This window comes from Arvicanthis niloticus, chromosome 9 (genome assembly GCF_011762505.2).
Source record: "Arvicanthis niloticus isolate mArvNil1 chromosome 9, mArvNil1.pat.X, whole genome shotgun sequence".
NCBI classification, from domain to species: Eukaryota; Metazoa; Chordata; class Mammalia; order Rodentia; family Muridae; genus Arvicanthis; species Arvicanthis niloticus.
The window spans coordinates 83,309,810-83,336,203 of record NC_047666.1 but is presented as its reverse complement, the minus strand read 5'-3'; the positions used below and the strand labels follow the sequence as shown (position 1 = coordinate 83,336,203).

General features: G+C 43.5%; 1 protein-coding gene across 1 annotated transcript in view; it reads left to right on the top strand.

Moving 5' to 3' along the window:
* The window catches only part of Itpr2 (inositol 1,4,5-trisphosphate receptor type 2), a 381,718-nt gene that overhangs the window by 5,635 nt on the left and 349,689 nt on the right, over positions 1-26,394 (top strand). Inside the window, exon 2 of the mRNA XM_034511341.2 lies at positions 24,061-24,131. Coding sequence (XP_034367232.1) covers positions 24,061-24,131 — 71 coding nt within the window. The remainder of the gene's footprint in view (positions 1-24,060; positions 24,132-26,394) is intronic.

Below are 26,394 nucleotides of genomic sequence, written 5' to 3'. Positions count from 1 at the left end.
ACTTGAGCACAAGAGACAGATAAAAATTTGGTAAAATGAAAATGTATAGGGAAAAGTTGGTTATATTTCCATATATACAATTACAACATTTCTTCAAAGGCCAATGATCTGGAGTGAACTAGACCAGAGTTCTAGTTCAGTAACTATGGTGTTGCACTTGTTTGGCCAAACTCATTTGTTCCACTGTGGTATTACAGAGTCCAGAGAGTAGTTAAGAGTTAGGCAGGAAACTCTCTCTGTTTTAACTCTTCATCCCTCTGACACTTTCAGAAGCACGATAGCACTGCCATTGGAATCAGGTGGGCAGTCGACGAGAACTGACTTTATACGGCACGGATGTTTATTTACAAATACATTTTGCCCACTTTAAACATTTTCTGGTGTAAATGAGTGTTAAAGGCCGTGTTGTGGGAGTGTTCACAGCAGCAGGGTTTCACGCTCTTTTAAAGAGCTTAGCAGAATCCTTATGGCAGTACCTGACAAAATGAGGCCCATCAGCTTTCCTGTGTGATTAAAATTTAATATTTTCTCTCCCCGCCCCCGTGTGTGTGTGTGTGTGTGTGTGTGTGTGTGTGTGTGTGCTGGCATGAGGCATGAGTGTCACATCCCATGTGTGGGGGTCAGATGGCAACTTTGAGGATTTAGCTCACTTTTTCCTTCCGGTGTGGGTTGGGACAAGGGGCTCAGGTTCTCATTGCTGTGAGTGCTTTTATGCACTAAACTATCTCAGGCCCTTCAGCGTGGCTTTTAAGCCCCTTGAACATTGTGGTTGCATATTCTGTGTTTCTTTCAGTTTTCCTTTGAGTGGTATTTACACTTCGGAGACAGGGTTTTCTCTGTGTGGCCCTGGCTGTCCTGGAACTTGCTCTGTAGACCACACTGGCCTCAAAGTCAGAGATCTGCCTTTCTCTGCCTCCCAGGTGCTGGGATTAGAGGCGTGCGCCAGAAGGCCCAGCTGACGGTGACCTTAAATGTAAAGACCTGCATAGGACGCCCTTGTATTGACTTAGATTATACATCCGAGATGCTGTATATGCTTTCAATGAACTGATTTTTTTTAGTGATGCATTTTAGAGTTATAGTTTTCTCTTGTTTCTTTTCTCTTTTTGTCTTTTCTCTTTCTTTCTTTGTTCCTCTTTTCCTTTTCTTTAGGGAAGGAGGGATTTCAGATACACTGTGTAGTTTCTAATGCAGGATATGGGTCCTTTGGTCTTTTTTTTTTTTTTTTTTTTTTTTTCTATCTTATGCTCCCCGTTCTCCATGTTGATGATACATCCCTTAGCAGATGTCCATGTTTCTGACTAGATCCGTAGTCAGGTGCATTAAAGGTGGGGGCTGAGCAGAGTGGGGTGACGGAGTAGGATGGGATGGGGTGGGGTGCAATGGTGGAAGCACAGGTTGTCCTTCCCTCCCCACCTATCCACATGGTTTCTGATTAGTAAGTGAAAAACATGTGTGTGTGTATGTGTGTGTGCTTGTGCTCACACGTGCACGTATGTGTGTGCTTTATCCGTTGCTATTGTACTGAGAACTTAGTACATGATCAGTTATGAACTTAGTTGATAGACACACACTAAGGTCTTAGAAAGCTGCAAATGACCATCAGCTGGTATTCTGATCTCAGGCTATTCTAGTAGTTTCTCAGCCTGACAAAACCCTGGAATCCTTATTTTTACTTCTTGCTTGAGTTTGGCCAAGCAATTAACATTTCTATTCACTGGATTCATGTTCGGTTATAGACATGAGATGGGTCACAATGGTTCCAAATGCATATTATGTTGTTCCAACTACAGCCCCTTTGATTTCTATTTTTCAGTTTAATATTTTGGATTGTTGTGTTGTTTTGAATGCTGTAGAGATATTGGGTCTCTCTCTGGTGTCTCAAGTTGGCTTCTAATTCAACAGAGATTCTCCCATCTCTGCTTCTCAAGTGCTGAGACTGAAGCATAAGCCATTATGGCCCACTTCAATTTTTTTCTTCCTCTGAAGCATTTTTTTTGGTTATTTAAATATGTGTAGAGTTGATTTGTTTATTTTTAAAATTGTAATTCCCATGATGTTAAAATTTTTAGCCTTAACAGGACTGTAAGTGAGAGACATTGCTCTCTGTTATAAATATGCAGAAAGCCTGTCTTTTTTCTTAATATACATTTAAAGATTAAGACAGTTATATATTTATTTATTTTATATGTGTGGGTGGGTGGCTATATGTGTGTCTGTGTACCGTGTGCATGCCTGGTGCCGGTGGAGACCAAAAGAGGGCATCAGATCCCCCAGGAACTGAAGTTACAGATGGTTGTGATGCCATGTGGGTGCTGGGAATGGAACGTGGATCTTCTGGAAAAGCAATGTAACCACTGAGCTCTCTCTCCAGCTCTGGATGCTGTCTTTAACCCAGAGGTCACTTCATGACTTACCTGCAGCCTCTGGACTCTGGCTTGCAGCAGGAGCTCAGTGGCCAAACGGCTGTTGCTTCTCATGTGCCTGGCGCTTTGCCAGAGCCTGGGTAACCCTGCAGCTCTTTGTACAGTTGCTTCCTGTGGACTGCCCTTGTGTAGCTGGTGACGGGGTAACAGGGAGAATGGAGACAGAAGACTACAGACCCAAACTCCCACACTACGTGCAGACACACTGTGTGTCTTCATAGACAGATGTAGAGGAAATAGCCTTGAGTTTGTATGACAGCTTTATAGGCCAATCACAGCACAGTTCACGTAACTAATAATCAATACATCTTTGAGACGTCTGTATTGTTTTTAAGGACTCTTAGTTTCTTATTTACTCTTAATGGACAGTACTAATTTTGAAAAGTATAAATAAAGCATTTTTTTCCCACTCACTGTCAGTAGAGGAAAAAAATGAGGAACACAGCCATGGTTACTACTCAAGCTTGGATTGTAGTTGCTATTAACGTTTTAAAGTGTAGCATTAAAGACGTTTGTGGCCAGCAATGCTGAGAAGCTATGAGGTCTGGCCTATTTTGTTAAGGCAAATGTACATTCTGCCTTGTTTTTGGAGCCTGTTCTAGCAGGTATGACCTATACACCTGGGAATGGCTACCTGGCCGTGTTAGTCATCTCCATGCTAAAAACGAGGCTGCTCTCGTTTGACTCACTGTCTACGGCCTCCGTTTGTAGGGGTGTTTTGTTGGTATGTGATTGAAATAAACCAGAAATGTTTTATTTGATTGTTTTTGAAATGGAGAAGTGGGCTCTTTCCAAATTATAACCAACACTTGGTTAAGAATAGATTAACATCTATTAATATCTCCAGGGCTGGAGAGATGGCTCAGTGGTTAAGAGCACTGACTGCTCTTCCAGAGGTCCTGAGTTCAATTCCCAGCAACCACATGATGGCTCACAATGATAGGATCTGATGCCCTCTTCTAGTGTGTCTGAAGACAGTGTACTCATATACATAAAATAAGTAAATAAATCTTTAAAAAGAATAGCCGTTACATAGTTAGAGCATTACCTACTCACAGATCTTCTTAAATTGAGGATAGGTTAAAATGGCAGGCTGTTCAGGATAAAAACATCTTTGATATTGAAATTGAAAATGTGCTGTCAAGAACTGACTTCATGTGACCATTCTGACAAAGTGCTTAATGCTGGCGTGTGCTATGGATTGATTAACTTCATTCATTCACCCATTCCTTCACTGTCATTGAGCCTTTATGATGGATGAGGCTTTTGTACCCAAGAGATGCTGTAAATCCTTATCTCCATGGCTGACCCTCCTTTGGGAGCTTGTGGTTTGACGTTTGGTGAGATCTGTGGTGACGCAAACACATCCAATACCTTTGCTCTCCAGACTAGAAACCAACAGGTACTTTTGCATTTTTGAATCCTTTTGTGCCCAACATTAGACAGTTTCTGAGGTAGAGCTGGAACTCTACAGAGCCTACTAGGTGTTTAATGAGTAGCTGTGAATGGATTTGTAAGCAGCATCAGAGACAGGATGAACAAGAACAGAGTCAGGCCGTCCCTTTCCAATGCTACGGTAAAGTGAGAAACTGTGTCACAGAGAGTTGGAAGAGCTACATTTCTTCCTCTCTTGCTTGTCTAAGCTGGTTGAGGCAGGCTTCAAGGAGGAGGAACTGTGTGAGCTCATCAGGATGGACGGACATTTGTGGTTTTTTTTTTTTTTTTTTTTTTGGTTTTTCGAGACAGGGTTTCTCTGTGTAGCCCTGGCTGTCCTGGAACTTACTTTGTAGACCAGGCTGGCCTCGAACTCAGAAATCCACCTGCCTCTGCCTCCCAAGTGCTGGGATTAAAGGCGTGCGCCACCACCGCCCGGCCATGGACGGACATTTGTATTCCAGTGACACCCATAGTCAGTGGCACATTCTTGACATTGTCTTGTTTCATTTTTCAAAAACCGGTGACGTTTTCCTACTCATTTTGATAGTTCTAAAAGTCCCAAAGCAAACAGTTTGATGTTGTTGAGATAGGCAGAGATGATCTGAAAACTCTTGATGCTTCACCCAGGAGAGAGCTTTGAGCTTGGGTCAGACTCTCTGTGACTATCACAACACCTTCCAGACATTGATGTATATGACAAGTTTAAAGAGGGTGTGGTGATGACCCTGGCAACTGGAGCCTGGTCAGGAAGCAACTTGCAGTGACTGGGGACTTTTAGACAGAGTAATAGCCCTATGGCTTTCAGGCTTCTATTTAATTCTTCAGTTCTCCATCTCCAGGGTTGTATATTTGTTGTTTTACCTATGAGTTGTATCCAGCTTCTCAGGATTTTTTTTTCCTGAGGTAGAGTCTCACTCACAATGCATCCCTGGCTTGCCTGAAATTCAGAGTGGTCTCAAACTTGTGCTCATCCTCCTGAGTGCTGGTATTACAGGTGTGTACTACCACACCTGATTTAAAGTCATTTGTAATTATTTTTAACTCAAGTCCCCCAACCCCTCTCCTTCTGACTTGGTTTTACTGCCCTAAAGAGTGACAAAGGTTACAGATTCACAAGAATACCATGGAAGGAGAGGGAAGTTGACACAGTGTAATCTAAACTCATATCTAAATTCTTAGAATTCAGACACGCATTACTGAGGTCCTATCTGAAGTAAGATGTTTGTTACTGTTAAAATATCACTGGGGGGGGGGAGAGAATCTCTCTGTGCTTTAACATAGGACGTGTTAAAGTTGTTACAAGAGGAATCCACAATGAGGGTCCAGAGAAGTTTATCTCTGAGACAATGTTGCTGCTTTCAAATCCATCACCAGGAGCTTTCCCTGAACAGCAACTCCTTCCGAAAAGAGGACTGGACAAAGAGTTCAGAATACATATGGATCCTCAGGCCTTAACATGGAGGCCAAAGGACCAACCAACCAAATAAATCTAATGAAAGACTGCAACTTAAACAAGCCTGTAAGTTGTCTGATAAATTGTCAAATTGACGTGTCTTACCCTCAAGGTTTCAGATAGTGAGGTGCCCTCCAATCCCGTTCAGTTCACTTTTAGTTAAGTCATTTGCAAATCTCAGGGTGACTTTTCTTGATACCTTGTAAATAGTTCACAGGGGATCCCTTGCATCATAGTTTGCACTGTCTGATCTTAAAAGTCCTGAAGGAGTCTGCCTGTCACACTGCTCGGCTGCCCGCTTGGATAAGGCTGGAGCACAGAATGACTGGCTTGTGTTAGTAAGGCTCTATGTTGGTAATAAACGGAAGCCACCCCTGGCCAGCTCAAGATCAGGAAATGCTTTCAAGGACACTTGAGAAACTCAAAGCAACTGATAGGAGGACTCACAGTGGCCTTAGATAGGCAGAGAAGTTTGGCCGTGTGGCTCCCAATAGCAGGACCTTCCTGCTGGACAGCATCCTGAGCATGCACATCAGCCAGCAGCTCCTGCATTCTCTGTCTCTCTTGTTAATTTTTTAGATTGTGCACCTGGTAGGATTCATTTCTGCTTGGATTAGTAGTCACTACTTGCGATGGCTAATGTTGGTTGTCAACTGACTATGCCTGAGAGGACGAATTAAAGACTTGCCTCCATCAGACTGGCATATGGGCATGACAATGGGGGCTTTTTTTTTTTTTTTTTTTTTTTTTTTTTGATTGATAGTGGATGTAAGAATGTCCAGCCCACTGTGGGCAGTGACATCTCTAGGCAGATGGGCCTGACCTTTATACAAATGAAACTGAACCAGGAGCCTGATGATTGCTTCAAGTGCCTGCCATGAGCTCTTGCCCAGAATTGTAACCTGTAAATGCAAGCAAACTCTTTCCTCTTGAGTTGTTTATCACAACAGAAAAAGCGAACTAAAACATTAATTATGCCCAGAAAGGCAAGTTGCAAGGCCCATATCTGGCCAGCAGGGAAGAGGCTTTCTGCTACTTTGGGGGCAGTGTGGTGTGGGCCACAGTGGAGCTTTGCCTGAGTTCAATGCCCCCACTTGTAGGCAAGAAAAGCCATAGTGAGAGTGTAGTGCCCTTTGAAGCAAATTGTGATATGGTACACACGCTATACCATTCACCATCTTGGCTGCCATAAGTATATAATCAGCTCAGGGCAACAAGGACATAGCATCGTGGGCAATCAGGGCTTCTTTGTTTCAGAAACTCTGTATCATTCCGACACAAGTCTACATCATTTTTTGAGGTTCTTCTATCTCTACAAATCTGCCTATTCCAAGTACCTCATAGAGGTGAATCATGCAGTAGTCCTTTGTCACAATGTCACTTGCTGAACAAATGTGCGTCACATTGGGATCCGTGTACTTTAAGATAGCTAAGTGACTAGCAACAGCAGCTTCTTCCTGAGGAAAACGGCAGTGTAATTGTTCTTATGAAATCTGTGAGAGCCACAGATAGTTGTGAAAGTAGGGAACTCTCACAGAAGCTGGTGCCATTCCATCTTGCCGTTAGAGGTTCTTTAAAAAACAAACACATGACAAAACTTACACCAGAAAAATTAACGCACGTGACCTTTCTTCAGTGTTTGTATTCTGAAGCCACAGTGAAGAAAAGCTGATATTTTGCAAGCTCAGTTTTCTTGGTCACAAGCTCAAAGAATGAATTTGTAAGCACCTCCAAGACTATCAGAGAGTAGACCTTTTAGTGGATGACACATAATCCTCCCAGGGACAGATTTTGTGTCTGAGCTTGAACAGAGAAAGAACTTCCTGAAATCAAACCCAGAGAATAGCAGAAGTATTAATATGCAATTTACTTTATAAAATATAGTAGGATGAGTTTTACTTTGTAACCTTCATTTTTAAGATTTAAGAGTAAATGGTGACCAAGAGACATTTCAATATTGTGTAAAGAGAACAAACAGGTAGTGTTTTGATCTTATGTTGATTTTGACTATATGCACTGATAGGTTCGGCCAATGTCTAAGAACTTGGAATCCCTTAGCACTGTGCTTACTCATGTTCTAGAGGCCTTTTGAGTTCAGTATGTGGATGAATTATTACATGCGTGTAGAAGAGAATGAAAGGAAGGAAATGTGGTGGATATGTACAAACTACAAAACTTGAAAATTAAAGCAATGTAATTTAACTGTTCTAGTTCTAGCTCGCTACCATCCTCTAGGATAGGCATTTAAAATGTCTCTCTCTCTCTCTCTCTCTCTCTCTCTCTCTCTTTTTTTCAAGATAAGGTTTCTCTGTGTAGCCCTGGCTGTCCTGGAACTCACTCTGTAGATCAGGCTGGCCTTGAACTCAGAGATCCGCCTGTCTTTGCCTCCCAAGTGCTGGGATTAAAGGCGTGTGCCACCACCGCCGGCTTAAAATGTCTCTTAATGTTAGAAATGTGAGTTTGACTCACCTGGCATGGTGCCACATGCCTTTAATCCCAGCATGTGGGAGGCAGAAACAGGAGGATCTCTGTGAGTTCCAGGCCAGCCTTGTCTATTCAGTGAGCTCCAGAACAGCCAGAGCCACATAGAAAAACCCTGTCTCAAACAAACAGACACAAAAATGTAAGTTTGAGCCAAAAGACACTAATATTATGGGAGTTCTGTTACATTTCTGTGATCTTCAAATGTGGTTTAATGGCATTGTACCTTGTAAAGACAGCAATTAAAACAAAAATCAGCTGTCCAGATCCCCAAGTACAGAGCCTTGATCCAAAGTAAGTTAATGATTTAGAGACTGGTCTCCTGTGTTTGGAGAGCGTTCAAGGTCATTGCTAATATCAGGGACATGACCACTTAAACATTTACACTGCAGGCTGACTTTTGGCTTTGGCCGTGTTTTCTAAGAGGGAAATTTCAGGTCTTGTTCTGGGCAGCACTTGGAGAAGGTAGTGGAGGGATTTTGTCATTCTTAGGATGCTACCCAGTGACATGGAGTGACAGATATAAGAGACATTTATTGTGAGTTTAACTAAGAGTCAAAGAAAGCATGTTATGAAAATGTCTATATGTTCAGGGCTAATGAGAAGGGCTTTTATTTGCCTCCCTTCTGTGTACTTTCAAGTCGGGACACAGGCAGCCTCATCCCCATTTCCCAGGTGAATCTTTGTTACTGGGTACAGGGGAAAAAAGAAAGAGCTTGCCTTCAGGTCCCAGCCACCAGAGATCTTCTCAGGTCTTTAAGCATCTCCGTGTTGAAAGTACAGAGAGTGTTCTGAGGGTTATTGGAGGCTTAGAATCAAGAGAGGTTTAGGTCAAGTGTCGTGGAGAAATTTTGACAGGTGGTAATTCTTTGGCAGCAGACACCCGTGAGGTTAGTGCATAAACATAAACACTTTCTGAAGGTTGGACCATACCCTGGGTTGGATCAGCAGCACTGGAAGAAAGATAAAGGAAAAAGGAGAACAGCTTCACACCTCTCAGCTTCACACCTCTCAGCTTCACACCTCTCAGCTTCACACCTCTCAGCTTCACACCTCTCAGCTTCACACCTCTCAGCTTCACACCTCTCAGCTTCACACCTCTCAGCTTCACACTTCTCAGCTTCACACCTCTCAGCTTCACATCTCTCAGCTTCACACCTCTCAGCTTCACACTTCTCAGCTTCACACCTCTCAGCTTCACACCTCTCAGCTTCACACTTCTCAGCTTCACACCTCTCAGCTTCACACCTCCCAGCTTCACACCTCTCAGCTTCACACTTCTCAGATGTATCTTCTTCAAAACAGGAGTCATAACATGTACCTTTATTTTTATTTAAAATATCTGTGTGTGTGTGTGTGTGTGTGTGCGCACCCACACATGCGTGTTGGTGTGGAGGCAGGAGGTCAACCTCACAGGTGCTGTTGACCTTGTCTCTGGCACCTGAGACTTGCCTACTAGGATTTGACAGGCTGGCTTGCTTTGAACTCAGGTCCTGACACTTGTCTAACAAGAACCTTGCCTCTGAGTTGTGTCTCCGCCCTATTCTGAGAGACTCTAAGTATCAACAGCATCATAGACTTTGAAATATGTAACAAAATGTGTGTTACTAACAGGCCCATCTGACTGTGGCTACAAATTCTTTTCCCTTCTTTGTAACAAGCAGATGACTTGGCTTTGTGGGTGTTGAGGACAAAGTCCACATTTTCTCCTCCCTCTGCACCTGACATTCCACCCCCCCAGCCCACTGTGGCCACACACTATACTTGGGAGGAAGAAGAAGACCTTTAAGGAAGTCTCAATGCCTCGTTCTGAACAGGTGTTTGGAATAAGAGCGTGGGAAGAACACATCTTGGGCCACACAGATAAGGCCACAGTACTAGAAATGTTAACGAGGCACCAGGAAGTGAAACTGTCCTGCAGACACCCTCAAGCCCAGTCTCTGTCGTACTCACGTAAGAAAAGATGGTGCTGAGCCGGGCAGTGGTGGTGCACGCCTTTAATCCCAGCACTTGGGAGGCAGAGGCAGGCGGATTTCTGAGTTCGAAGCCAGCCTGGTCTACAGAGTGAGTTCCAGGACAACCAGGCTACACAGAGAAACCCTGCCTCAAAAAAACAAACAAACAAACAAACAAACAAACAAACAAACAAAAGATGGTGCTGGATGGACGGGGTAGCCAAGTGGTTTTTAAGCGAGAATAAAACAGTTTGCTTTAGAATAGCCAGGTTTTGCTCTAGAGGAGCTAGTTTTGGTCTAGTAGCAGAAAAGAAGGCAGGGATGACAAGACAGGAACTGGGATCTAACATGGCAGCAGCTACAGTGGAGACAGAAGCCACTTGCCACAGAGGCACTGAAGGGACACTGCTGTACTTCAGATTAGATCTAAAAACAAAACAAAACAAACAAACAAACAAATAAAAACCTTAGGAATTGGGACATCTGCCACTGTTTCTAAGGCTCTATAAAGACTAAACATACATATTTGAATAAAATGTTTATTTGCTCACATTTAGATAAAATGTCATTGGTTCTCAGTTTGATCTGGGCTCTCTATGTTCCATGCTTTAGTTCGAGGTCCTCCGGCAGAACACCTACTTTTCTTTGTGGTTGCACAGACATTCAGGGATCCACAGGATGTTCCCCCATGATCTGCTCAGTTTCCTTTCTTACCTGCATGGCTGTCATCTGTTTCCCATGTTGATGTCAGCTGTAACTTGTTTCTGACCTCCAGACTGTGTGAGGACCCTTTATGAGCTACAGAATTGCATGGCAGTCTCTAAGTGTACTACAGCTATGGCTTTTGATTCTTCTTCTTCTCCTTCTCCTCCTCCTCCCCCTCCCCCTCCCCTTCCTTCTTCTCATCCCCATCCCGCTCCTCCTTCCCTTCTTTCTCCTCCTCCCCCTCCCCTCCCCCTCCCCTTCCCCCTTCCCCTCCCTCTCCTTCTCCTTCTCCTTCTCCTTCTCCTTCTGGTGCAGTGCATGGTGTATATATTTATGTACGTGTGTGTGTGTGTGTGTGTGTGTGTGTGTGTGTGTATGCACGTGTGTGCACAAGTACCTGCATGAGGTTATATGTGAGAACGTGTGTGTTTGTGTCAAGGCCATAGGGAGATGTCAAATGTGTTTCCTCAGTGGCTCTCCTGCTTAGTTTTTGAGATGGAGTCTCTCCCTACATCTGGAGCATGATGATTGACTAGGCCAGCTGTCCAGTGAACGTGAATTCCAGGCATCCTCCTGTCTCTTCCTTCCCAGTACTGGGATTACAGGCACTTGCTGCTCTGCCTGGCTTCTTGGGTGTGCTTCCGGGATCCAAACTCAGGTCCCAATGCTTGCAATGAAAGCACTTTACCATCTTCTCAGTGCTTGATTCTTTATCTGTGAGTATTGGGTTGTCCTTATTTCTCCTTTTAGATTTAAACAAAAGTGTAGAGACTAAGTGTGGTTTGTTCACCGTTATGTTGTCAAGGCCATGCATAGTACCCATCAGATAGAACATATCCAAGAAATACATTGAATCAATGCCCCGAGGCTGTAGCATATGGTTAAGACTTTTGCCTTAGACAAATCTGGTTTCAAGTCATGTCTCTACTTGCTCTCACAGCAAGATTCTCAGAAGTTATTTAACCCTGACACCTAAATTTTCTTAACCGTAAAATGGGAAGCTAGTCCTGCTGGGAGATCTTGTCTAGTCAGTGGTGATCAACACACATAAAACAGGTTGTATGGATCAGGCCTAGAGTACCAGGCGTCTGAGCATGAAGTAAGAGCAAGCTCTCCATCAGTACCTGTAGGATCACTGTGAAGGAAGCATCAGGAATTCTCCTGCAGCAGCTGAGCTGAGCTCATGCTTCAGGGGTGCTGGACACACTGCCCTGCCATGAGCCGCTGTTTGCTTAGCAGGCTGTTGAAAGTCTTGCTGCCTTATCAGTTATTTGTTTGGTTTTGATCTTTTCTTTTCTTCCTTGTGCTGCTGGTGTACATTTCTTAATCGCCAGTGCTTGTGTTTATCCTTCAGTTCTGGTTCGATGCATGCTGTCCCCTGATGTACTGCAAACACTGGATGCATGAGTATGAATAACTTCGATAGCTGTGTGCACACTGCACCACTGTTACTGCATGCTCACATCCCCATCCGGTATTTCCTATGACTAGAGTTTTCAGGTTTTCTTACGTTTTAAAGCCAATGTCTTTTACTTGCTAATATTTCCCCCTACTAGGATGTAGTAACAGAATAAAACATTTTAAATTTATCATTTTATCCTTTTATTTGTAATTATTCTGTGTGTGTGTGTGTGGGGGGGGCACATGGTGCATGCATGTGTAGAGAGGTCCGAGGACAGCCCTGTTGGAGTCATTTCTCTCTTTCTACTTTCTTGTGGGATTTTGGGCTTGACCTCTGGACACCAGGCTTTCGGGACAAGTGCCTTTCTCACTGAGCCACCTGGCTGTTTTGTTTTATCTACGGAGAGACAAAACAATGCACTAGGTTGCAGCCTTTAAGATCAAATTGTGCAGGCCTCTCCATCACTCCCCCCACGCCCTCCACCCCATCCCCGTCCCAGTGTCTCTGACCTTTCAGATTGACCAAGAACCAGGAGTTCTGACCAAATTTCCATGATTTGGGGGATGGACAAAACCACTTATATAAGATAATTAGCCACTTTATAAAAAATATATTTGTTTAGGAAAAGGTGTCAAATTTTAACTAGTAACTGATCAAATTATAATCCTAGTCTTGGAGACACTGGTGAATTTTAGACAGAATCATGACGATTTGAGGTGGCTGTAGGGTGGGTCTCATTCCTGTCTCATAGCAGCAGCTGCCTAAACAGCAGACACTGCTTGGCCTTCAGCTTTCTTTTAGAAACACATCAAAGGATAATTCCTTTCTTTTCTGGAAAAGTGACATATACACATGGACTCAGTGTGGAAGAACTATTTTAAAAATCATTGAAAATTCTTTAAAGGGGCTGAGGATGTAGCTAGTCTGTGTGAAGCACTTGCTGAGCACGTACAAAGACCTGAATGTGTGTTTACTTAGATGGTACAGGTAGGTGGATCAGAAGTTCAAGGTCACGCTATCATTGGGTCTCAAATAGCCAAGGCTATTTCAGAAGTCTGAGGCCAGCCTGGGCTACTTCTTTGAAAGCTTCTCTGAGAGCAGCTCTTTGTAGTAGCTCACATCAATGGAATTCTGAAGTGGGAGGAGCTATTAGTAGGTGATTAGCTGGTGATAGACCTGGGCTTGAACTTGTCACACTCTCAGGCATGACAAAGTAGGAAAATATCTGGAGATACTAATTTTATTAGTTAGATATGGTTGGGGGGGCACATGAATGAGAAAATCTAAATCAAATCTCTAATCTAAAGGATTTTGTGAAGAGAGTAACAGAGAATCTGTGTGTCCAGACTCTCTTGGAGTCCTTGGCTCTACCACATGGGTTGTCTTAAGCCAGATAGGTGCTCTGTCTGTGGTACCAGGGGCTGCTCTTGGCATTCTTCTTCCTCCTCGTCTTCCTCCCAGAGCTGGTAGGAGTGCCCCAAACCCTAGGAAGAGTATGTGATCTCCACTGCTTAGACAGGCACTGAGGCAGAGGGAAGAGCTGCTGGGGCTACAGATGGGGTGCCATCGCCTAGGGAGGGAGGACAGCCTTTCTCCCTCCTTCAGGGTTCCTGGTGGGAACGAGGAACTTAGGTGCTGAACAAGCAAGCAATGATAAGACCCAACACATCACAGCCACTGGAACAGCCCGTAGCCCTCAGAAAGCTGCACTCTAGGACCTTAGGGATCGAGTACAGCTTATAATTCCCAGTTCTTTGAGTATTCTCCCTTGGGTTTTTTTTTTTTTTTTTTTGGGGGGGGGGCACTAGGATTCTGCCCTAGGCCGGCTTCAGGGGCCATGTTCTGATGGGAGGGGGAGTGGTCTGAGACCTGACTCCTCAGCTGGTGGAAAGTCTCAATGGTCTGATCTCTGTTTTGTTTTTAGCTGGTGAAGAAGGGGTTTTCAGGGACTCAGCTGGTGAGGGAACCCAGTGTTTTGGTGTAGGTCAGTCATGTCGCCTTACTTTTAAAATGGAAAGACTCTGTGAAACAGTTTTTCTAGAAGAGCACATTGTTGAGTAAGCATTTAATCCTCTCTCTCTCTCTCTCTCTCTCTCTCTCTCTCTCTCTGTGCTATGAAGTAAGGACTGGCCACCTTGCCTATGTCTTTCCTTTCTCTTTAGCTCAGCATAGTATCCAAAGGACACCCAGTCTCTCACACACCAGCTGGAAGCTCTTCCCTGCCTGCCTAAAATCTAAATTCCAAGAGTGTGGCAGTGGGGTTGTTCTGTGGCTAGCTGCCCAGCAGAAGCCCAATGCTGACAGAAACCTTGCTAAGTAGCGTTTGTTTTCTTTAACAGACGTGGAAGTTAAAAAAAATTAAATTACCAATGTTTTTTTTTGAGAATTTCATATCCAAGTGCTATATTTATATAATTTCTACCCTTCCCTCTCCCCTGTCCCTTGTCCCTCCCAAATTCATGACCTCTTCTTTTTAAATTAGTCTTGGAACTTGAGATGGTGTCTGGAAGCTTCCACAGGAAATGCCCCATGTCTCCTTTCTAGGGGGTTGTGTTCTCTGGGTTTCTGGCTATCTAGATTTAGACACGAAGCCACAGTGTGATTTTCTTTTTAGTCTTCAATGACTTCTGGGCTTTGAAGACACAGCTGGGCTAGTTTCTGTTTTGGTTTAGTATTTATTTATCTTGTTTTATTTTTAACAACCGGCAAAGCTTGAGGCTACACTTCATTTCCTTTCTCTACTTCTTGCTTTAAAGGAGGACGTGAAGGAGACGTGAGTGGGGCTCAGGTGCCATGACTGCAGCGTAGTTTGGGAACAGTTACCTGAGCCATGCTATGTAATTCTGTTGCTAGAGTCTAAAGGGATAGGCAGAGGTTGAGAGCTCAGGCTGCTTTTGCAGAGGACCTGGGTTTCCAGCACCCACCTGTCAGCTCATAACTGCAATTCCTCTTCCAGGGATCCAATGATATATATATATATCATTGATATATATATATATTGATATATATATAAATTGATATATATATAAATTGATATATATATAAATTGATATATATATAAATATATATATAAATATATATATATATATAAATCAGAATCAGCTGTTTGAATTTTTATATCTGTGTATAAATACACATATATGCATAGGTAATCATATATATATGTGTGTATGTGTATATGTATATATATACATGTATGTGTATATGTATGCAGGCAAACCCTCATATACTTAAAATAAAAGTAAGTAAAATTTTAATTCATAAATAGCCAATTATTTCTGTTTTTTTAAAATATGGTCCTGCATCAATAAACACAACGTCATATCAAGGACTTAAGGGCTGGAGAGGTGGCCCTATAGGGCCCTTAAGAGTGTTCGCTACTCTTGTAGAGGGTTTGGTTTTTATTCAAGTCAGGAAACTCACAACTGCTTTTATCTCTAGTTATAGAGGATCTGATGCTCCCTCTGGTCTCCACGGAGCTGCAGGCTCATGGCACATATACAAAGTGGACACAGACATCAAACCTATTAAAAGTAAAAAGAGAAGACACTGGGTGGCTGGGAATAGTGGCTCATACTTGAAATAAAGCAGGTAACTGAGGATGTGCTGGGTTCCTAAGTTACTCTGAAGGGTTGACACTCAGAGAGAAGACAGGCTGTCTCACGGCTGCTACACTGGGCTGATCTGGAAGGAAACTAGGAATGAACAAGGACTTCTATTGGTGACACTGCCTGAGTCCAGAGTGAGCTTTGGGACGATGCCCCCTCACAGACCTTCCTCAGACAGGAGCATCGTGAAGCTTTCTTATTCTTCTGCTAAGCCCTGGGCCTCCAGCTGCTGTGGTTGTGGCCTTTCACTGTACAGGTTACAGACAGATACACAGTTAGAGGCCAGGCTGTCTCCTACTCTGTGTGTATTTTCTCATCTAATTTATAGTTTTGGATGGCATTAATATTTGCACTTAATTTGGACTTAATGCCCAGAGCTAGAGCAACTTAAACAAGAAAGAGGCTTCGAGTCTGTTCTGGTTTAGCAGGGAGGTTGACTGTATTATGAAATCTACATTGTCCCTACTGAGTACTCCGAAGGTGAGGTGACTGTGGAGGGGGGTTGGCCCTTTTTTGATTAGAATTTTGGTGGGAAATCTTCACAATGGTAAGGCCAACGAGCCTTAAAAAAGCAGTTGCTCAAAGAAGTTAGCTTAAAAATATATATACTTTGAAATTTAGTTCAAAATACACTGAACTGTAGACAAATGGTGACTAAGGAGATGGAGTCAGCCTTTCCCTAGTGTTGAGCTCCGTAGTCAGTTGTCCAGTACAGAAAAGTCAGCCCAGAAACTGTACATACAACAAAATCAGAATCAGCTGGTGAATTTATATATCTGTGTATAGATACACATATATACATAGGTAATCATAAGAACTGGGGAAGAGGAGACTGTCAATCTGAGAGTGGGGGTGGGTCCTAGGGGTTGGAAGAATGGACTTGGGAGGGGCTGGGATGAGGAAAGGGAAGGTAGGCCTGTGATTGTGTTTCAATTAAAATTAAAAATCCATAGAAAGTGTGAGGGTTGAGGAGATGGCTCCATGGTAAAGTTCCTACTGTGCAAGCCTGAGGACTCTTGTTAAAGCTGGATCGGGCAGGGTTAGCACTGGATAGGGCAGGTTCAGCACTAGTCTGAGTGTGTGTATCAGATGGAGACAGGAAGATTCTGGTGCTTGATAGTCTAAGCTAATCAATGAACTTCAGGTTCAGTGAAAGACCTTGTCTCCAAAACACACTGGAGAGACATTGGAGGAAGATAATTGATTGGCTTCCATATTTGCAGGTACAGGCCAGAGCGAAACACGTGTGTGTATAACCCTTACCTTTACCATCAGGAAATGTGAAAGCCAGGTACAAATGAATTGATAAGCACATATATTACAAGATTTAATTACAGAGCACAAATGGTCTCTAGGATGGTGCTTTTTTGCTCATTTCTCCAGAGGGTAGAAGATTATACTTGGACGGAATTAGGAAAACCCAGCTGTGCTGGCCAGTTGAATATCAACTTGACACAGCTATGGCCATTGGAGAAGAGTAAATCTCAGCTGAGAAGATACCTCCATAAGGGGGCTGTAGGTGAACCTGTAGGGCATTTTCTTAATTAGTGATTGATGTGGGAGGGGCCAGCCCCTTTGTGGGTGGTATCACCCCTGAGCTGGTAGTTCTGAGTTCTATAAGAAAGCAGGCTGAGCAAGTCATGGGGATCAAGCCAGTAAGCAGCACCCCTTCATGGTCTCTGCATCAGCTTCTGCCTCCAGGTTCCTGACCTGCATGAGTTCCTGTCCTGACTTCCTTCAGTGATGAACAGTGATATAGGAATGTAGACAACAAACCCTTTCCTCTCCAGATTGCTTTGATCGTGGTGTTTCATCGTAACAATAATAAACCTGACTAAGATATGATAACCTCAATCAAAATCAGACTCCTTATGAAGAAGAGTGAAGGCCTGGTGCTTGTATGTATCTGAATTAACTGGGAAGATTGAAAATAGTTAATTGTACCTTAGATTCCTGGATCTTCAGTTTCAGGTGGTTGGTTGCAGTATTAGTTGGCACTGAAAGTGAATTTGCCTTCAGCAGCTTAGAAGCAGGAAGAGCAGCAGGAAGAGGCAGGAATCTGTGCCCCTCAGAAGCTGCCCCGAGGCTACACAGCAGCAGTTTCCAAGTCTCAGTAAAGGCTGTTTGGAAAGGAGGGGAAAGTGGTGTCTTCTGGTTTTCATTCTTAGCCAGAGGAATCTACTTGGTATCAACGCAGAAGAAAAGCACTTTACTGACAACAAGAACAAGTGTGGAGCAGAGACAGCCTCTCCCTTGGGAGGAAGGAGTAAAAGCAGGGACAAGACAGTCACCATGGCTCAGACCAGAGGGATTCCAGCACATCCTGTCACCTTGTCTTCCTAAAGCTATCTTTCTCAGATGTGAAGTTCTAAAAATGAGGCATACAACTTCAAGGAAGCCTTTAACATGGTCCTGTGCCCTGCAACCCCCAGAGTTGTTAACTCATTCATGTGACAGTGGCATTTTACCTGTATTAAATGATAACACAGAGCTGAGCTTGGTGCCGAATGCCTGCAATCTCAGTCCTTGGGAGGTGGAGGCAGGGAGATCAGAGGTTCAGTGTCAACCTGGCCTGATCTACATGAGACCTGGCTCAACTCCCCCTCCCACATAAGTAAAAATTAAGAAATGCATACGTTCATATATATGGTGTAGGGTTTGGAGACTTTCAAATTAAGAGAGAAGCTAAATAAACCTATGTACAGACGGCGACAATGACCCTTCAGACCACATAAGCTTCTTTTAGGAAGATAATAATGTGGCTCTTCTAGTCCTTCACTTTCTAGAGATTTCCAGTCTCTCTCTCTCTCTCTCTCTCTCTCTCTCTCTCTCTCTCTCTCTCTCTCTCACACACACACACACACACACATGAATCAATGTGTGCTCTTGAGAATTTCCGCTCTATGTACTCTGTGCCCCTTACTCTAGGGCTAATATCTGAGACCGCCTTCCCCTTACGAAGGGTCAGGGCAGCCTGTTTCAAGCTGTTAGTTTTACTTTCAGAGGAAAACTGAAGGAAAGGAGGCAGCTTCATAATATACTGTGACAGTGGTGTCTCTGTGCTGTGCCTGTTGACTAGAGGAGGCTTCTCTTTGCTCTTCACTGAGATCAAAAGATTAAATTTATATTAATAATTAAGCTCCCCAAAATGAAAAAAAAATTCAAGACCTCTTGACCTCAGGGTATGCCTTTGCTCATAACTGTGGTCCCAGAGTCTGGGGCGGTGCTTGGTCCATAGGCAACACTTGAGATAAATCTGGGCTAGCACAGAAATGGCTTAGTTTCTAATTTTAATTTTAGGGATTTTTGTTTGTTTGTTTGGGAGACAGTGTCTAATGTAAGCATGTAAGCTGAGATTGTTTGGGGCTCTTATGTCATCCTTGGGTTACTGGTCTTCCTATACCCACCTCCTACTGGGATTATAGGTCCAATTTACCAAGGTTGGTTTTAGGAATAGTTTAATGTCTTTTGATTTCTGCCATGTCAATCAGAAGTGTGTCTTTGGAATGATAGGTTTTTCTTTTTGATCATCCGTGTTTACGTGTAGTTGTTGGAAAATGCTGGGAGCTCTGTGTCTGGAGGATGGGAAGTGTGCTTCTCAGCACATCCCTTTCTTAGAAGCACCCTGGCTGGGGTTGACTCAGAAACAGTCACCTGCTTTAGCTTTAATGAGGTAGCTTCTATCCTGTCCAACTGTGTGGAAACATAGCTTCTCGAGCAGTAATGACTGTGGGAATGGCCACACAGCTGCCAGAGGCTTTTCTGGCTAGGGAACTTCTCTTGCCAACTATTTCCTCTAAGAATATCTCCCTTTTATGTCTGCTCAGCCAGGAAGTGATAGCTACATCTCATGTTCTCTGCTCTTTAGAAGAAGGCAGCATGGTTGAGGAAGCGGGAGGGGTGGGTGCTTAGCTCTAAGACCTAGTTATGCCCCGCAGTGCTCTGAGGAGTTCACAAGATGGAAAGTTTCTGAGTATGTGACGTTCTGCCCTGCTCTGTCCTGGTGCTGTCTGTGGCATCATTAAGCTCCACTTTTACCTTCTGGATCTTGTTTTCTTGGCCTTTATGAATCATTGAACTATTAGTTACTAAACTCAAGACTCCCAGTCCTGAGGCATTCCTGTTGACTGGAGGCATGCAGCAAGCAGTGCAACAAAGTAACAGCTTGAAGTGTGCAGCAGCTGTCCAGCTGTGTCAGCATCATGGGTGTGCTGCAGCTGGACAGCTGTGTCAGCTGTGTCAGGATCATGGGTGTGCTGCAGCTGGACAGCTGTGTCAGCTGTGTCAGCATCATGGGTGTGCTACAGCTGGACTTATAGACTCTCATAAATTGCTGTGTTTTATAAGCTAAGTCATTCAAATTCGTATTTACATATATATGAATTGGTGTTCACCTGCTTAATAAATGCATAATATAATTTCAGTAAACAGTATTATATGCTTAGTCTGACAACAGTGAGGTTTCCAGCACCCACACACTTCTTTTAAGTTAAGTTTTCAGGTTACCGTATGTGCTGGCTAGTTTTATGTCACCAATGACACAAACTAGTGTTATTGGAAAGAAGGTAGTTTCAAATGAGAAAATGTCTCCATAAGATGAGTCTGTAGACAAGCCTGTAGGGGCATTTTGTTAGTGAGTGATGAAGGGCCCAGCCCATGGTGGGTGGGGCCATCCCTAGGCTGGTGGTCCTGGGTTCTATTGGAAAACAGACTCAGCAAGACAGAGGCAGCAGCACCCCCTTCATGGCCTCTGCATCAGCTCCTGCCTCTAGGTTTCTGCCCTGTTTGATTTCCAGCCCTAACTTCCTTCAGTGATGGACCTTGATGTGGACATGTAAGCCAAATAAACCCTTCCTCCCCAAGTTGCTTTTGGTTACAGTGTTTCATCTCAGCAATAGAAACCCTGACTAGGATACAAAGTATCTGATCCGAGGCATCTCCACATGTTTGCTATTCATCATTCTCTCCCCCATGGCTCTCCGTTCCTCCTTCCTCTCTCCAGCTCACTTTTTCTAGCTCCTCCATGTACTTTATTACATTAATCCATGTACCTTATTACATTCAACCCGCATACTCCTCACCTTGCTAAGATGAATGCACACACAGGAATAGATGTGTGAACATCAGGGTGCACAATGCTCAATTTTAATAAAAAAAAAGTTTTATTTAGTTATTTGTATGAGTGTTTGCATGCATATATCTATGTGCCATATATGCGCCTGCTGCACTTGGAGGCCTAAAGAGGATGTTGGATCCCTGGAACGAGAGTTGCAGATGGTTGTGAGCTGCCATAGGAGTGCTAGGAGTCAAACCCTAGTCCTCTGTTAAAAGCCAGTGCTCTTAATCATGGAGCCATCTCTCCAGCCCCAGCCTATTGGGTTTTTAGTATCAGTAGTCTTATATGTCCTATAACATATGTCTTATAACAGGCAAACTGATACTTCTGCTTCTTTCCACCCCTCCTTCCCTCTTCCTTCTTTTCAAACTCATTTTTCTTTCTTTAAGTCTTTCAGTGAAGTGATTACTTTCCACAGAAGTTGTATCAGGAGCAGGGCAGCTCCTTAGTTTACTCGGGCTTTCTCTAGGCTCTGGGTAGGGAAGACTAGACCCTGTTTGCAGAAGCTTGCTGTGATCTGATTAATTGTCTTCCTTCCCCTTTCTCTGTAAGACTGCACAGCACTGAGACTAGGGGGCAGAGCTTAGAATGGGATTCTCAGAGATGGGGCAAGTGTTACTTGCATAATTTTTATGTACCCTAAATAGGACTGAGGTTTTTGTTGTTGTTGTTGTTGTTGTTTTCACTGTGCTTTGAATTCTTCACATGTCTTGGCTCCTTAGGACATCTGGCCTTTCTTCCACAGTGTTTTTTCTGAGTCTGACATTGTGATACACTCAAGGCTGCTGAAGTTTTTCCAGCTGAGTGTCAGGAACTCAAGTTGGATTGGGGGTGGTGGCATTAGGCTTTGCGCTCTGGATACAATTCAACTTCCTGTTTCTAAGAAAACACCATCTAAAGACCAGTAAAAGTGACTTCTGCCTGCCCAGCAGCTTGTGTCAACCATGCTTAGTAACTAGCATGAATAAGATGCAAAGATATGCATATATAATCAACATTACAGGGATTATATCTCTACATGTGTGTGATATTGCTTGACCACCCCTCTCCCATGGAAATCTGATCTCATAGGAAAAAAAAAACAAACAAACCCCAATCTGATGGTTTAAGAAGTAGATCATTAACTGAGCAGTGGTGGCCTATGGTTTAATCTCAGCACTTGGGAGGCAGAGGCAGGTAGATCTCTCGAGTTTAAGGTCAGCCTGGTTTACAGAGCAAGTTCCAGGACAGCCTGGGCTACACAAACAAACCCTGTCTCAAAACAAGCAAGCAAACAAACACACACATAAATGGATCCCATTGGTAACTAAATAAATCAGAAACCAACATTTCATATTGGTTGAGTTTTTATCCAAAGTGAATGGAATCGATCCATTTGGAAGATTCTAGTTAATACCATACTGAAAAAGGATGAGAACAACAACAAAAAAGGACAGCTGCTACTGGAACACCTTCCTCTGGGAGGATTACTGATGTGCTTGTAGCTCACAGCACTGAGGGAGGATATGTGCATCTGGCTCACACATCCTCACAGCACTGAGGCAGCCTTGCCAGTCAAGCCTACTGCTCTGTCTCTGAGAGGTCAGGCTTGAGTCTTATCAGAACCTTATCAAGAAGCTGGGCTGCCTTGAGGATTATGGTGTCCCATATTAATTTATAATCAACAAATGGCTGGGATGTTTGGTTTCAGATCCCAGAACAAAGGCCTGAGTCCTATATTTTACATATCAAAGCAGACCTGACCTCCAGGTTCTCCCAGCATCCCTCAGTTTCTACTTGGCATACCCTGCCCCCAACCTTGAAGTTTCCAGACCAGGGGCTGGGATGCCCTTTCCCCAGAGGCTCTTCCTATATAATCCAGACATTTTGGTCTCTCCTCTCCCCTCCTTCTCCTTCTTCTCCTTCTCCTCCTCCTCCTCCTCCTCCTCCTCCTCCTCCTCCTCCTCCTTTTCTCCTTTTCTCCTTCTTCCTTCTTCCTTCTCCTTCTCTCCTTTTCTCCTTTTCTCCTTTTCTCCTTCTTCTCCTTTTCTCCTTCTCCTTCTCTCCCCCTCCCCCTCCCCTCCCCTCCCCCTCTCCCCTCCCCCTCCTTCTCCTCCTTCTTTCTGCAAGAGTGCCCTCCCCACCCACCTGTGGAGAGTTCCCTGGCCTCCTTTCTTGGGGCAAGTGAACTCACCTGCCCAAGAGCAATAAACCTGCCTTTAATACAATAAAATTTGGCTTGAATTGGCTCATTTCACCAGGGAGAAATAACCTATCAACACCTAACAACAGAAGCGAGAAAATTGTAAACACTGGGGCTAATCTGGCCACACTTTTTTCTTTTCTTCTTCTGTTCTTCCTTCCTTCTTTCCATTTTTTCTTTGTCTCCTCTTCCTCCTCCTCTTTCTTGAGAGACAAGAGTCTTAAAAAAAATGCCCGTGAAGCCCTGGCTGTGCTGGAACTCTGCAAGTAGACTTGGTCATCCTCAAACCCAGAGGGCCACCTGTCTCTGCCTCTCAAGTTCATGCACCACTGTACCAGGCCCCTGACCACTATTGATATTTTGCTGTGTCCCATTAAAAATTATTCATTTTATGCATATGTGTGTATGTAGAGTGTATGTGCAGCATATGTATGCAGGAGCTGGAGGATGCGGGAAGAGGGGCCCAGAACCAGAGCTGGATGCTCAAATAGTTGTGAGCTACCATGTGGGTGTTGGCAATCAAATCCAGGTCTTCTATAAGAGCAGAAGCTATTTTAACCACTGGGCTATCTCTCCAGCCTCTATGTTTTTATGTGTACACATGTAGAGGTATGTGTATATGTACATGTACTTTTAAATTATTTGTTCTTTGGCAATTTCATACATGAATGCAAAGTATTTACATTGAATCCTAGCTTTTCCCTCCCACTCCTGTCTCTGTTTCTTCTGCCCTATGTCATTCCTCCTCCTTGCCCTCCTGTTACCCAGTGAGTCAATTGGGTTGCCCACCACTTGTGCAAGCGTGTAGGGCCATCTCTTTCAGCATGGGCAACCTGCTAGGGCTATACTTCTGAAGAAAAATAACTTTATTTCTCCTCAACTATCACCTGCTAAATGCTCTTCAGTTAACAGTGGAGTCTTTGTGAGCCTTCCCCTCTCCATTTTTGGATGTGTATTGACTGGCTTGATCCAAGCCATGTTATTTTAAATATGTATACGCAACTAGCCTGTTGGTCAGTGCTTGTTCTCACAACATCCTAGAGGTCAGGGCATTTCCCTCAGCGGGGTTTTAGATAGCTCAGCTGAGCTTGGTGGTTGTCAAGGTCATGGCCAATCTAACAAGTCTCCTACCACTTAATACTTCCTATTCTTTCCAGAACCTAATCTTTTTATGAATCTCGGACTCTCAAGAAGTTTCTGAGTATTCAAACTGTAAATATTTACCCGAAGTCCTTGTGCAGTGTGTGGCTTATGAGTGTGATGATGTTAACAGTATAAACATTCTTTCCCTCCAGGTTGGTGGATGACCGTTGTGTGGTGCACCCAGAGGCGGGGGACCTTGCCAACCCACCCAAGAAGTTCAGAGGTAAGGGAAAAAAAAAGATTGTGTGTGTGTGTGACCTTAGAGGGCAGATTATTTTGTGTCTTAAGGTAAATAATGTACAATTTTACTCAGTGAAAATCATTTTCAGTTTCCCCATAGGTTTTGTTGTTGTTAAATTTGGAGGAATCTATGAAGAATTATCTAATTTCTGTTTTGCAATGCGGCATCTCTAGATTGCCAAGAAACCCTGGTAATTACCTATGAAAGGTGAACTTTTCAAGCCAGTAGATATAACTAAATACTATTTATTTATAGACTTCTGTGGCAGTCATATTATAAATGTCGTAGTGTTTTACTGTTAGCTTGTTAATTATCTTTATTAAAGCCCCATGTTGTGTGAATGTGGCTTTTATAGTCATATCACAGATGGCACGTGGTAACTGTTGTCTTAGAGCTTCATGGTCTCCTTGGCTGAGAAACCAGTTGCAGCAGCAGGTTGATCATAACTCAGCTGCTGCAAAAGGATTTATGGGACCTGGAGAACATTCTAGAAAACAAAAACTAGTAATCACAACATCATACAAACAATAAAAACTAGGATCTGCATATGAGAGAGAGCTTGTGGTTTTGATCTTTCTGAGCTGTCACCACACTTAGTATCTGTCTTGGGTTTCTGTTGCTGTGATGAACACCAGGACCAAAAGCAACTTGGGGATGAAACAATTTACTTCATCTTACAGCTCTCAGGCTACAACATATCACAAAAGGAAGTCAGAGCAGAAACCTGGAGACAAAAACTGACACAGAAGCTGTGGACAAATGCTGTGTATTGGCTTGCTCCTATGGCTCGATTGCTTTTTAATACAATGGACTGGGCCCTCCCACATCAGCCATAATCAATATAATGCCCCAGAGACTTACTTAAAGGTGAATCTGATGGGGACATTTTCTCCATTGTGATTCTCTCTTCCCAGATGTCAAGTTGACAAGAAAACAAACAAAACAACCACCACTCCCCCCATCAAAACCCTAAAGGGAACCAAAACAACAACAAAAGAACAAAAAACAATAACAAAAACCTAACCAGGACCATATAATAATATCTAGGTCCATCCTTTTCCCTGCAAATGTTACACTTTCATTATGTTTATAACCAAGTAAAATTCCATCATGTGCATATTCGTGATCCATTTAACCATTGATGGAGACCTGAGCTGGTTAAGGATTCCTCTTTCTCTACATCTTCTCTTTTATAAAACTTATTTCATTGTGTGCGTGCATGTGTGCTCCTGAGTGTATGAATGTGCCACATGTGTGCCCATGGAGACCAGAAGTGAGAAGTGAATGTGTCCTTAGCAAGAGTGGCAAAAGCTCTTGCCATGGAACCATCTCTCTCCAGCTTGTCATTTGATTTTTGTTCTTTGAGCATAACCATTCTGACTTGGCTGAGATAGAATCTCATCCTTAAGTAGTTTTAATTTGCGTGTTCCTGACTGGCTAAGGATGTTGAACATAAAAATGTTATTTGTATAATGGTGGTTTGTGTTTCTTCTTGGGGGAACTACTTATTTCATCAGCCCATTTACTGATTGGCAGTTTTGTTTCATTCACTGATTGTTACAGCTTGTGTTAGTCAAGGCTACTATTGCTGTGATGAAACTCTGTGACCAAAAGCAACTTTGGTAGAGGAAAGACCTTATTCAGCTTATACTTCCACATCACTGTTCATCACTGAAGGAAGTCAGAGCAGGACCTGGGGACAGGGGCTGATGCAGAGGCCATGAAGGAGCTGCTTACTGGCTTACTCCCCATGGCTTATTTAGCCTGCTTTCTTATAGAACCCAGGACCACCAGTGCAGCATTGGTCCCACCCACACTGTGCTGGCCCTCCTCCATCAGTCAGTAATTAAGATAATGCCCTCCAGGCTTGCCTACCTCCAGGCTTGCCTACCTCCAGGCTTGCCTACCTCCAGGCTTGCCTACCTCCAGGCTTGCCTACAGTGAGATCTTATGGAAGCATTTTCTCATTTGAGATTCCCTCTTCTCCAATGATCCTGCATTGTGTCAAGTTTACATGAAACTAGCCAGCCCACAGTTTTTTTTTATATATTCTTAAAAAATTATTTTGTCAGGTTAGGGTTTATCAGTGCAGCCTTGGCTGTCCTGGAACTTGTTCTGTTGACCAGGCTTGCCTTAAAGTCACAGAAACTCACCTGCCTTTGATTCTGCTGGGATTAAAAGTGGGTGCCACCACAGCCTGGCATATTTTCTAGGTTTTAACTTCCTTGTGTAAGGTCTGTCTGGC